Source organism: Myotis yumanensis, unplaced genomic scaffold, assembly GCF_028538775.1.
Source record: "Myotis yumanensis isolate MYYU_CA2020_CCGP unplaced genomic scaffold, mMyoYum1.0.hap1 SCAF_1, whole genome shotgun sequence".
In the NCBI taxonomy this organism is placed as follows: domain Eukaryota; kingdom Metazoa; phylum Chordata; class Mammalia; order Chiroptera; family Vespertilionidae; genus Myotis; species Myotis yumanensis.
The window spans coordinates 44436071-44448842 of record NW_027223752.1 but is presented as its reverse complement, the minus strand read 5'-3'; the positions used below and the strand labels follow the sequence as shown (position 1 = coordinate 44448842).

Sequence of the window (12772 nt, the reverse complement as noted above, 5' to 3'; positions counted from 1 at the left end):
TGGGGCGCCGCTACTGTCACACTCGGCAGGGCTGATGGGGAGGTTATGGCTCTACCCTGTCACACACAGAGCAGGGCCTGTGTGTGTGGGGGGGGTGCGGGTTGGGGCGCCTTCCCTGTCACCCACAGAGCAGGGCCGATCAGGGGGTTGGGACGCCGCACCCTGTCACACACAGAGCTGCAGGGTGATCAGGGGGTTTGGGGTGCTGCCCCCTGTCATGCTGATCCGGTGCCAGGAGGCCTCGAGGCTCCGCTGGTCCCGGTGCTGGGAGGCATATTACCCTTTTACTATATAGGATAGAGGCCTGGGGGCCAGCTGGTTTGCCCTGAAGGGTGTCCTGGATCAGGGTGGGGGTCCCCACTGGGGTGCCTGGCCAGTCTGGGTGAGGGGCTGAGGGCTGCTTTCAGGCTGGTGGTTGTTGACTGAAGCTCCCAACCGCTCCTTTTTTTTTTTTCTCTTTTTTTTTATTTTATTCTGGGCCAGCTTTAGCTCTGGCTCTAGCTCTGAGGCTTCCGCTGGTTTGTTTGCGTTCTATAATCAAAACAATGTATAACTCCAGCTCTGAGATCCCGGGGTTTTGTTTAGCTTCTATATTTGTTACAAAGTTTCTTAGAGTTGCAGCTCAGAGGCCGGCAGCGCAGGCGGGGAACGTTGGAGTCCTCCTTCACTGCAGCAAGCAAGCCTCATGTTCACTTCCAGCTACCTGGCTGCCGGCCACCATCTTGGCTGACAGTTAATTTGCATATACTCACTGATTAGCCAATGAAAAGGGTAGCGGTCGTACGCTAATTACCATGTTTCTCTTTTATTAGTGTAGATGATTCCCTATGGTGTACTTTATATCCCTGTGACTATTTTGTGATTACCAATTTGTACTTCTTAATCCCTTCACCTTTTTCACCTTCCCATCTGGCATCCTGTTTGTTCTCAGTATCTATGAGTCTGTTTCTGTTTGTTTGTTCATTTATTTTGTTCTTTAGGTTCCATATATGTGAAATCAAATGGAATTTTCTTTCTCTGACTTATTTCACTTAGCACAGCTGTACATTTATCCATGCTGTCACAAATGCTAAGATTTCATTCTTATGGCCAAGTAATATTCCATTGTATTTATGCACCACCATTTTTATCCTTTCATCTATTGATAAGTTACTTGGGTTGCTTCCATATCTTGGCTATTAATAATGCAGCAATGAACATGGGGGAGCATATATTCTTTTGCATTAGTGTTTTGGGTTTCTTTGGATATATACTCAGAAATGGAATCCCTATTTCCTCAGGCAGTTCCATTTTTTATTTTGTGAGGAATCTCCCTACTGTTTTTTATAGTGGCTGCACCAATCCGCACTCGCACCCACAGTTCCCTTTTCTCCACATCCTCACCAACAATTGTTGATTTATTGGTGACAGCCATTCTGACAGGTATAAGGTGATATCTCATTGTAGTTTTAATTTGCATTTTCCTGAGGATTAGCGATGTTGAACATCTTTTCATATGTTTATTGGCTGTGTGTCCTCTTTGGAGAAGTGTCTATTTAGGTCCTCTGCCCATTTTTTAACTGGATTATTTGGCTTTGGGTTTTGAGTTTTTTCTAAATTTTGAATATTAACCCCTTATAGAATGTATCATTGGCAAACTCCCTTGCTGTGAAAAAAGCTTTTTAGTTTGATATAGTCCAGCCGTGGGCAAACTACAGCCCGCAGGCCGAATCCGGCCCATTTGAAATGAATAAAACTAAAAAAAAAAAAAAAAAAAGACCGTACCCTTTTATGTAATGATGTTTACTTTGAATTTATATTAGTTCACACAAACACTCCATCCATGCTTTTGTTCCGGCCCTCCGGTCCAGTTTAAGAACCCACTGTGGCCCTCGAGTCAAAAAGTTTGCCCACCCCTGATGTAGTCCCATTCTTAAAATTTTTCTTTTGTTTCCCCTGCCTGTGGCCATATATCAGAAAAAAATACTAAGAGAAATGTCAGAGATTTTACTGCTTATGTTTTCTTCTAGGAGTTTTATGGTTTTGAGTCTTACATTTAAGTTTTTAATCCATTTTTCGTTTATTCTTGTGTATCACGTGAGAAGGTTTAGTTTCATTTTTTTGGCATGTATTTGTCCATTTTCCCAACACCATTTATTGAATAGACAGTCTTTATCACATTGTATGCTCTTGCCTCTTTTAAAATATATTAATAGACCATATAGGAATGGATTTGTTTACAGGCTATTTTCTTTTATGTATATATGTGTCTGTTTTTATGCTAGTATCATGCTGTTTGATCACTATAGCCTTGTAATATAGTTTGATGTCATGTAGCATATACCTCCAACTCCAACTTTGTTTCCTTTCTCAAAATTATTGTGCCTTTGTTTGTCTTTGTAGCTGAGATGGGTCTCCTGAAGGCAACATGTAGTTTTTAATCCATCCAGCTACTCTCCCTTTTGATTGGTAAGTTCTGTCTATTTACATTTAAGGTGATTATTGATATGAGAACCTAATATAGCCATTTTATCTTTAGTTTTCTGGTTGTCCTGTGTTTCTGGTTGTGTGTGTTTTTTGCCCTTGTGATTCATTAGGTTTATGTTAAAAAATTTTCACAGTCCTTTTTCTTCTGATTGCATCTTATCTTTATTTACCTGTGCAATTCCAGTCCTTTTTCTCTTCCCCTTTAGTGTCCTATTGTCACAAATTATTCCTTTATATGCTATAAATTAATCCCTCCCTAGAGGACTGTTAAAAGACACCATGTCACCATAGGGCAACAGCAGCATGTGATGGCTACCAAAGAAAAATCCATCTTTAGAGAAAGTATGTAACTGGTAAGCAACCGTTTCCCAGCTTCCTAAAGATGGACCGTTATGAATACCACCATGATCAATAATTTTATAAAAGTATTAGCAGACATTTTTCCTTGCTTGGCAAAAAATCCTAAAAAAATTATCCTATAGTTTATATAAAATTATCCAGGGCTAGATCTCATTCAATTAATTAGTTTAAAAAAGACATACATATTAGCAAAATACTGGTAAAAGGTTTATTGTAATAATACAATAAAAGTTTAGAAAACATTTGTATGACTCAATCTGGTTTGGAAGTTGCAGAGCAATGGGAAATTCCTGCAACATGACACCACGGAAGAGATTCCCAGACACTGTAGTTCTTTTAACAGCATGCCACCAAATGCTTTTTTCCAAATTACCAACACACGAATCCTTAAATGTATCCTGTCTGCTAGACCCAATGCTGACATGTTTTTTGTCTTAACTTACAGATGTGCAAAACTTTTCTTGGTCAGACTCCATTACAAAAAAGTCTTTAGCAAACCATTTTAAGCGGCCTATTGGTGCCTCTGGATTTTTGTTAGTATTATTTTGTTTCAACAAATCATTTTAATGTGGAATAAAGGACCAAGGTCTATGGCTTTTTGTTTAAAAATAAAAACCAGCTTCAATTTTTTAAAAAGCTGTTTACATATGGTTCTGGCACCTACATGAAAGAATTTAATGAGCAGCAAAAAGAATAGAAAAAACAGTGGTTGAAATGTATACTTAAGAATATTTACAGGGTGGATCCAGTGCAAAATAATGAAAACCAAAATACCTCAGCAGTGTAAGCCAGTATGTTGGTGTTCATAACCACTAAAGGGTTTGATCATTTTAACCCTAAGTAAAGTGCCTCTAGTTGATAACAACAACAAAATATACCCTACCAATCCCTACATCTCCCATACCCTTCACGGTTTGTTGAATTACTCTAGTTATGAGTTTGTGATCTCTGGATTCTGTTCCTAAGCTTCATCTCACATTCATGGTTTCCAAGAGGCTTATTTGAGAACAACCGTGACTATTGTGCATCTTTCAGCTGAAGTCAAGCTCTACCCTCAAGCCCCAAATCCCAGTCTTTCAACTCTTGAGACTAAGCTCTTCTTTTTGAGGGTTGGAAGTACCTGGTAAGTCTTACCTCATGGGATTTTAAGTTCACTTGGTGTTTGTTCAAGTCAACCACTGTATGAATTACAGGCCTGGATGGTACAACACAAACCCAGCAACATAAAGCTGAGCAGTTAAAACAGAGCCTGTTTCCTCCTAAAGTGGCAAATTCATACTCAGGGAACTTGGGACTCCTGGGTAGGAATAAACAACCCTTCTGCAACTCTACCCCAAACTCTGCCAAACACTAAATATACCAATAGCAAAAGCTATATAGCACCTCGGGTTTGGAGGCAAAGATCATCTCTAATAATTACAACGAGAAAAGAAGCTAGGGCAGGGCAAACCCCCAAGTGATTTATTTGAGGTACTATCATGCTAATCACACTAACAAGATGTGGTAATAATGCCTGTTAGGAATTTTTCATAGGATTTCTTTTTGTAGTTACATAGGATTTTTTTTGCAGTTATTAAAAATAAACTACTTACATATTTGTACATAATGCCTCTCTACGGTTTTCTTCAAAGATTGTCACTAGAGAATGACAAGAAACGAGCTGAAAATGGTCTCCTGGTGAGGAAACATCCTTCCCTGGAGCTTCCCCCAGGAGACAGGACGAGTACCAGCTATGATTTCCTCTGCATTTCTGAGGAAGGTAGTGTCCTTAGAGCAACAAAGACTTCTAGGAAACAGGCAGGATAGCTTTCCCTGGAAAAACCTGCCACCTACTATATCCCTTAGAAACAAATTGGACACCAGAAGACTACTAAAGGCCACTTAATTAAAAGTGGCTTTTACTAGTAACCTCATTAGCAAACAACCTTAATGACTTAATCTTTCACTCATAGAAAATAAGTTTCATTTCAAACTGCACATAGTGTAGATGGTAGGAATTCAATAATCTAGGTAAGAATGAACTAAATTCCACTCAGAATATAAGAAAATAGGTTTACAATCTCTAGGACATTATTGCAGCTAGAATTTCTTCTGTTCATGGATGTGGGTCCTAAAGAAAAGAGCTTAGTTTCTTTGGTGTGTGGGGAGAAAGAAAAACAGGAATGTCTGATGAGCTACGACAGAGCAGCACAAGTGAAATAATGTTTAAATTACTCCCCGGCCCCCTTTCCCCCCAAAAATAAACACCACCCTTCCAAACAAAACCAAAATCCTTGACCTAAAAACCAAACGTGACCAAATTATAAAGAAATCAAGTATCTCAAATTGCCTGCTGGTTTTCTGTACAAAAATGATCGCATAAAAACAAACTCATATTAAACAGTTTTTTTATCTTTCAAGTCCTAAATCATCAAGAATCAGTTCCTTGAGATTCAATCTCTACAACATAAAGTGACAGGAATAGTCTCAGCATCACAAGGACCAACATGTCGGCCGGGTCCTGGTCCTCTGGCCTGTGATCAGCATCATGAGGACCAACATGTCGGCTGGGTCTGTGTCCTCTGGCCTGTGATCAGCATGAGGACCAACATGTCGGCTGGGTCTGTGTCCTCTGGCCTGTGATCAGCATCACAAGGACCAACATATAGGCCGGGTCCGGGTCCTCTGGCCTGTGATCAGCATCACGAGGACCAACATATCGGCTGGGTCTGTGTCCTCTGGCCTGTGATCAGCATCACGAGGACCGACATGTAGGCTGGGTCTGGGTCCTCTGGCCTGTGATCAGAGGGAGCCTAGATGAATTTCTGCCTCAACAGAACTGGCCTCGTGCACTGGTCCTCCTTCCACCAACACTAGTCTGGGTAGAAGGACCTTTGACCCCTCTGTTTTATTATCCTCAGTATGTCTGTCACCACCATTGGCCATTTGACAAAGAAATGCCTATCTCCCTGCTTTAAACAACAAAAATAGTTTAGCCCTAGCCAGTTTGGCCTGTGGACTGAAGAGTCTCGGGTTGATTCCCGTCAAGGGCACATACCTGGGATGCGGGCCCGGACTGGGGCAAATGCAGGAGGCAGCCAATCGATGTATCTTTCTCACATCGATGTTTCTTTCTCTCTGTCTCTCCCCCTTCCTTCCACTCTAAAAATCAATGGAAAAATATCCTCGGGTGAGGGTTAACAACATAAAAAAAAAAAACAGTTAAAAAAACTTTTTGTTCCAGGCATGATCTTACCTAAATACATAGTTTACTAGTTTACTTTCCTGATGCAAATCTGGCACATTTTGATCCATGCTCGTTAACGGTGTCCAGTGTAAGCTTTAAACCAGGAGGTCACCGAGGCTGCAGCGGAGGAGATCATCCCGCCCGCACTGCTGCTGGCGATGGGTGGGGAGGCCTGGGTGCTCTGGCTCTGCGAGACTTCCACGGGCTGGGAAGGGATGTCACAAAACCGGGGGCTTGGCAAGTTCTCCCAATCTGTGCCCAAGTCGGTTTCCTCATCACTTATGTGCTCGTCTCCACTCTCATCTGATTCTCCAGCAACTCCGGGATCCACAAATTCCATGGACTCCTCGAGGTCTGCGCGCACTTCAAAGGGTCCCGACCTGTGTGCCGACAGTGAAGGGTCTCTAAGACACCACCATTCTCACAACACGTGACACAGGTGACAGAAGACCTAATGCATGTAGGAGGCCCAGAGCTATCACTGCATCCGTTCCCTAAGTCTGCACTGTGTCCACTCACTGTTGGTCTATAATTCAGTTTTTCTTTATCTAAATAACTGTCATCCAACTAATGAATAATACCACACGTCTCAATTCTACCTACTTTATTTGTGAAGACCCTGGACAGAAAAAAACCCATCCCGTGAGACCTTCCATTCTGGTTCACAGTATGATCTTGTTTTAAACAACTGTACTATCTATACATTCCAATGACACAGTTTTGACAAAAACAGTCACATGATGTATATACTCGGGTATATTAGTTAGTGGAACCAGTATCAAATGGTATATAAAGGAAATTAAGATGTTCTCTGCCTATGGAAGCCCTCAGTTATTAAACTCAAGACCCAAAGGGGCTAAATGATATTGCTATGTACATGTTAGCAAAGCCTCCTAGGACTGGTGTCAACAGCCGGCTCCCGCACACATTTTAAGATATCATCACACAATTTTCTAGGGACACGTTTATGGCATAAAATGAGATGTGATTATTTAAAATATATTCATCTGGAATAGTGCATATTCCTGCAAGGTCTTTCAGTAAAACATTTTATTGCCCAAAGTTCCCTAGTAATGTCCCCACCTCCAAATCTCTCAACCTTTCTTTCTCAGGCCGCACTCCCTGTGACAGCCCCTCAGTGCCGCCACAAACCCCACCAGGCCTGCTTCTCCTTGTCCCTTTCCAGTGCCCGTCACTCCTGCCTCCAGGGGGCCAGGCTGCATCTTCTCCAGGGGACTTCCTGCAACCAGCTATAGGGTGGGACCAAGTCGCTTCAGCAGCCCCTAGCTCTCCATCGTTGCTCCCAAGTAAGGCCCGATGCCTCAGTTCATTTAAGAGGTTCACTAGTAATTACTTAGGGAGAAATGACAGAGGAAAGCAAAAATAACAAAAATGAGAAATACCTTAGGAAAGTATAACCTGCCCTTTAGTCTGTGGTCCCAAATTCTTTACAGTATAATGACAAAAGCCTAGCATTGGCCTCCAAGCGCCTCCGCAGACCTGCACCTCTGACCCGTTCTTCCAGGGCCAACTAGACTTCATTCTTACAAGACAGCCCTGCTTCCCAGCTGGGGCAGCAATAGCTAATGTTTTTGCTCTAGGCACTGTTTTTAGGGCTTTACAAGTTTTCATTCATTGGAAGATGTGCCACAGGGTTTCCCATTGGTCTCTAGTGAACAATTTACATTCCAAGAAGCCCCTCAGACCAGGGACTGCCAAGCTTCCCAGGCCTCCACCTTGCCCCGAAGTCGTGATTTTGCAAGGGCTGAAGGGAACAAGAATTGGGAGGGGATTCTCCCCACAATCTTCGTTCCTCCCCTTGAAACTTTTCCCATAAACCACTGCAACCTGTTTCTTGGCTCTGAGTGCCCCTTTTCTGTTTCCTGTGGTTCTCCTTACATTTACTTATTGTCTCCCTTTTTGTTTTTCCTTGGCAAACAAGTCCACTCCAAAGACTATTTTCTTTTTTCCTCCAGATTCCTCTCCTCCAAGCTCCAATCCCAATCACCCGTCTGTCAGAGCTCCCCGACTGAGTGCTACTAACCACACTCTCATCTCGGGTATCTGAGCCGGTCAACAAGGTCTCAAAACACGGCCCGCTGGGATTCCTCCCTCCTCCCTCACCCTCCTGCCTGACACCACCAAATAAGTCCCCTTCCCATCCTCAACGTGTCCCCCGGCTCTGGTCCTCCCTCTATCACTACCACCGCCAGCCTGTCCTGCCCCCCACCCACCTCAGCTTGCCGAATAACTGTCTCTCTCATGGTGTCTGCCTATTAAAAATGTTCACAATTTGCCAGGCCAGTGTGGCTCAGCAGTTGAGTGTTGACCTATGAACCAAAAGGTCATGGTTCAAATTCTAGTTAGGGCACTGCCTGGGTTTCAGGTTCTATCCCCAATAGGGGGCATGCAGGAGACAGTGATCAATGATGTTTCTCTCTCATTAATGTTTCTATCTATCCCTCTCCCTTTCTCTCTCAAAATCAATTTAAAAAAAGGTCCCAATTTAAGTGTCTTAGCTGGTCTCCCTCCTTTCCCAAACACAAGGCTCTCGGATTCTGTTCTGTTCAGTTTTGCTGTCTGGGGGTTAAGTCTTCTGACTCCCCCCGCTCCCTCACAGGTCCAGGTCAGCTCTTCACCATCACTATTTCCTTTCTGCTAGCCTTGAGGCTGCCTTATCTACTCTTAGGGTCTTTCTTGGCATGAGACTGCTATTGTCTCCAGATCCCCTCTTCAAGGGTTTTTCCAGGAGACAGGCCTGAGTGATACAAGGGGGAAGTGGCACATCCTTCAGGTGGAGGCCCTCACTGGAGCCACTGGACCCGTTCTCTGCTTGAAATTCCAAAGTGCAGAGTCCACTTGGCATGGAGCAGGTGCTCAATTAAGAACCTCACATGAGAAACTAGTGGATGATTCCCACAGCGGTCAGTAGGAACAATTTTAGTTCCAGCAACTAGCCTACATTTCTAAGCACCACCAGGAGCAGAAGAGACCCTTACAGAGGCGGCTGGGACATTTCTCTACTCGACGCCCTTCTCCCAACACTTCCAGCATAATCTACTACCTGCCCAGCATGCCTGGGCCACACACACATCACACAGAACTAACTAGCAAAAGAATTAAGTCTTTTGGAAATACAGATTATAAAATAATTCTTCTAATTTTCAGTTTAGCTGAATAACTGACATCTTTTTATTCAAGACCCTGAAGCCAGAGCATTCATTTTCTCATGATACAGGATGTTATCCTTATCGGTTAAGGCAACAAGATGATAGATCTTTTTGGCTTTTTAAAAGTCTCTTTTTGCCAACAGCTTATTTCAAAAATATTATAGAATGTATGGCATCAAGAGTAAACTCTAGACTTTGGATGATAAGGTGTGAATGTAGGCACCAGCACAGTAAAGACTGGCTCAGATAAGACTCGTCAATAGATAATAAATCCAGGGGGGGATTCTGAATAGGAGGACAACTGCACGGTCCCACACTGCAAGGAAGGAAGCATGAAGGAATCACACGGCGGCAAAGTCAGAAAGCATCTTGACTATGAATTAACATCACCAATAAAGGACAGTTGGTCAAGTGTGATATGTGGAGATACTCCCACCTAGGAAGTGTTCCAGCCTAAAATGCACAGCCTGCATCTCACTGCAAGGAAACACCCAATCGCAAAATGAAAGTTCTATTTGAAAAATGGAAATAATGTCATAAAAGACAAAGGCAGCTGTGAAAATGTTCCAAATTTAGAGTCCTAGCAATTAAATGTACCACCCGACTCTAGATTGGATCCTGGAGGGGGAAATGCTATAAAGGACATTATCTGGTGCACTGACAAAACGTGCATATTGGCAGTAGATTAAAGTATTACATCAGTGTTAAAAGTGCTGATGTTGATAACTGGGCTGTGGTTAAGAAAATATCCCCCCCCCCCCCAAAAAAAAGAAGAGAAAATATTCCCATTTTTAGAAAATACACATTGAACTATTTAGGGGTCAGGAGCCATGACTTATGTAACTTATCCTCATAGAGTTCAGAAAAAAAAATTTTATGGAGAGAGAGGAGGGAGGAGAGGGGGAGAGATTGCACAAATGACAAAGCAAATGGGGTAAAACACTAACGAAGATGAATCTGGGTAAAGGGTATATGCATCTTTGTACTATTTTTTGATTTTTCTGTAAGTTTGCATTTATTTCAAAGAAAAAAATAAGTTATGTTGGAGTCAGGATAGAATCCTCAGTTTAGGTGGTCTCCATGGAAACAGGAAGTCCTACCCAAGTTCCATTACCAGTCTCTCTAAGCCTGACTGAGGGAGGTGTGGAAAGGGGGTTCTGAAGCGCTGACCTCCTGGTTCACAGACCAGGAAAGCTCTGATGTGACGAGAGCCTGGCTGTGTGTGTGCACGTCTCTAGGACAGAGCCTTCTAAATGGAGGGCTGACTCAAGGGGAAGCCCAGAGAAAACTCAGATCCACAAGGAAGCCCACCCCTAATACAAGATTGCCAATTTTCCTAAACAACCACCAACATTGGGTATCAGGTCCTTTCCTTTTTGTTAACCTGACAGATGGAAAATGGAAACCTGCTTTGAGTTGCATTTCTTTATTCTTGATTGAGGCTAAAGATGTTTTTCATCTGAATTGTGACTACTTGCATTTCTTTTGTGTGAACTGCCTGCTTGAATACTTTCTCTATTTTTTCATGAGGTTGCTTGCCTGTCTTTTATTGACCTGAAAGATTTAAGGAGTCTGGATTTTAATCCATTGTCTCTTATAGAGACTGTAAAATATATCTATTGCTTGTCTTTTAACATTGTTTATGGTATCTTTTACCAGAGACATTTAGAGTTTTTCCATAGAAAAATATGTAACTCCTTTCCTTCATGGTTTTTGGGTTTTGTGGCTTGCTTGGGAATCCCCTCCCCACCCTATGATTATAAACACTCTTTTCTCCTAGTTATAGTTTTTAAAATTAAAGTCTTTTATTTCATCTGGAATTAATTTTTGTATGTGGAATGTCATATAAATCCAACATTTTCTTCATATGAATACCCAACTGACCCACCACCATTGAGCTATTATGATTCAACGTGCCACCCTTATCATATATTATTTTCCCACATACACAAAGGTCTGTTCCTGGACTCTCTTCTATTGTTTTAATTGCTCTACCGATTTGCATGCTAACAGGGTCTTGTTTTAATTACCTTTATACTATGTTTTAAAAGGGGCCAAGACCATCCCTTATTATTCTTTGTCAAAATTTCCTTGCAGACTATGCTTCTAGTTAAACATTAGAATCAGCCTATCAAAGTTCCATGAAATATCTGCTAAAATTCTGATCAGGTTTCCTTTTTGGGAGAAGTAGCACTTTTACAATACTGAGCCTTCCTCCTAGAAAATCACCACCCTGGCCTTCTTGCATTCAGTGCCACACCTCATACAGTGCTGGGCAGACATTCAAAAATTACAGGTTGAATATTTTTTTTAGTTCCAAAATTTTCTTTACATAAATTTGCATGTACTTTGTAAGGATTACTTCTCTATAGTTTATAGCGTTTGTTGCTAAAGTAAAAGGGATCTTTTTTCCCATGACTTTTTTTTTTAACAAGTTGTGGTTGGCACATAAGAAAGCAACTGTTTTAATGTGTGTTGATCTTATATTTAGACACCATACAAGTATCATTTCTAACAGCTTCGTAGTTCTTTTGGGTATCCAGTGTAATCATACCATCTACAATAGATCAGCTTAGTTTCCTTCTTTCCAATATAAATGCACCTTATTCCTTGTTTAAAATGTCCTGCCTTGGCTGGGCCTCCAGAGCCATGTTAATGTAGCAGGGCAAGCAGGGCACCCTTTTTCTTCCTGACGATATGCCATTAAACTAGCTTTTGCTCCATGCTTATGGTAGGTATCCTTTATTAATCATCTTTTTAATTTGATAGTTTTCTTTATTAAGGGGAACTGAATTTTATCCATTGCTTTTCTGGCATCTGTATAAGGATAGTCCTACGTTCTTTCTTCTTTAGTATGTTAATGTGATAAAGTTAATGTGCATGGTTAAAAGCATGAGTACCACCCTGACCGGTTTGGCTCAGTGGATAGGGCGTCGGCCTGTGGACTAAAGGGCCCCGGGTTTGAGTCTGGTGGAGGGCATGTTCCTTGGTTGCGGGCACGTCCCCAGTGGGGAGTGTGCAGGAGGCAGCTGATTGATGTTTCTCTCATCGATGTTTCTAACTCTCTATCCCTCTCCCTCTCCTCTCTGTAAAAAATCAGTAAAATATATATTTTTTTAAAATAAAAGCATGAGTACCTAGTACTTGGGAGTCGTCAGCCAGGTGTGTTGGGACCTGGCTCCACCACTTTTACTGGCTCTGTGACCATGGGCACGAGTTAGTTGGCCTGCTACCACGTTGCCCCCCGTGTGAAATAAGGATAATAATCCTGCCCTGGCTGGTGTAGCTCAGATGAGTTAGTATCATCCCAATCACCAAAAGGTTTGATTCCCCATGAGGGCACATTGCAGCCTCGATCCCAGTAAGGGGGCGTGTAGGAGGCAGCCAATCAATGTTTCTCTCTCACATGATGTTTTTTTCTCTCTTCCTTCCTTTCTCTGCAAAATCAATAAAAAGATATTTTTTTAAAAAGAGAGATTTAAGACATGTAAAGTGTCTAGCCCAGTGTAAATAAATATTTGTCCTTATTATGAATAATAAATTTCCTAAC

General features: G+C 42.0%; 1 protein-coding gene across 3 annotated transcripts in view; it reads right to left on the bottom strand.

The window, feature by feature from the left end:
• Positions 1-3020: 3020 nt before the first annotated feature.
• Positions 3021-12772, bottom strand: part of ATG14 (autophagy related 14) — a 39827-nt gene continuing 30075 nt past the window's right edge. Inside the window, exons 10-11 of one of the 3 annotated variants that reach the window (XR_011471935.1) lie at positions 6062-6432; positions 3021-5967 (exon numbers count right to left, since the gene is read on the bottom strand). Coding sequence is in view for 1 of the 3 variants with exons in the window: in XM_070419302.1 (XP_070275403.1) it covers positions 6126-6432 (307 nt within the window). In the remaining 2 variants the exon portion in view is untranslated. Of the gene's footprint in view, positions 6433-12772 lie in introns of all 3 variants that reach the window. The other 2 variants (XR_011471936.1, XM_070419302.1) reach the window with 2 other exon arrangements.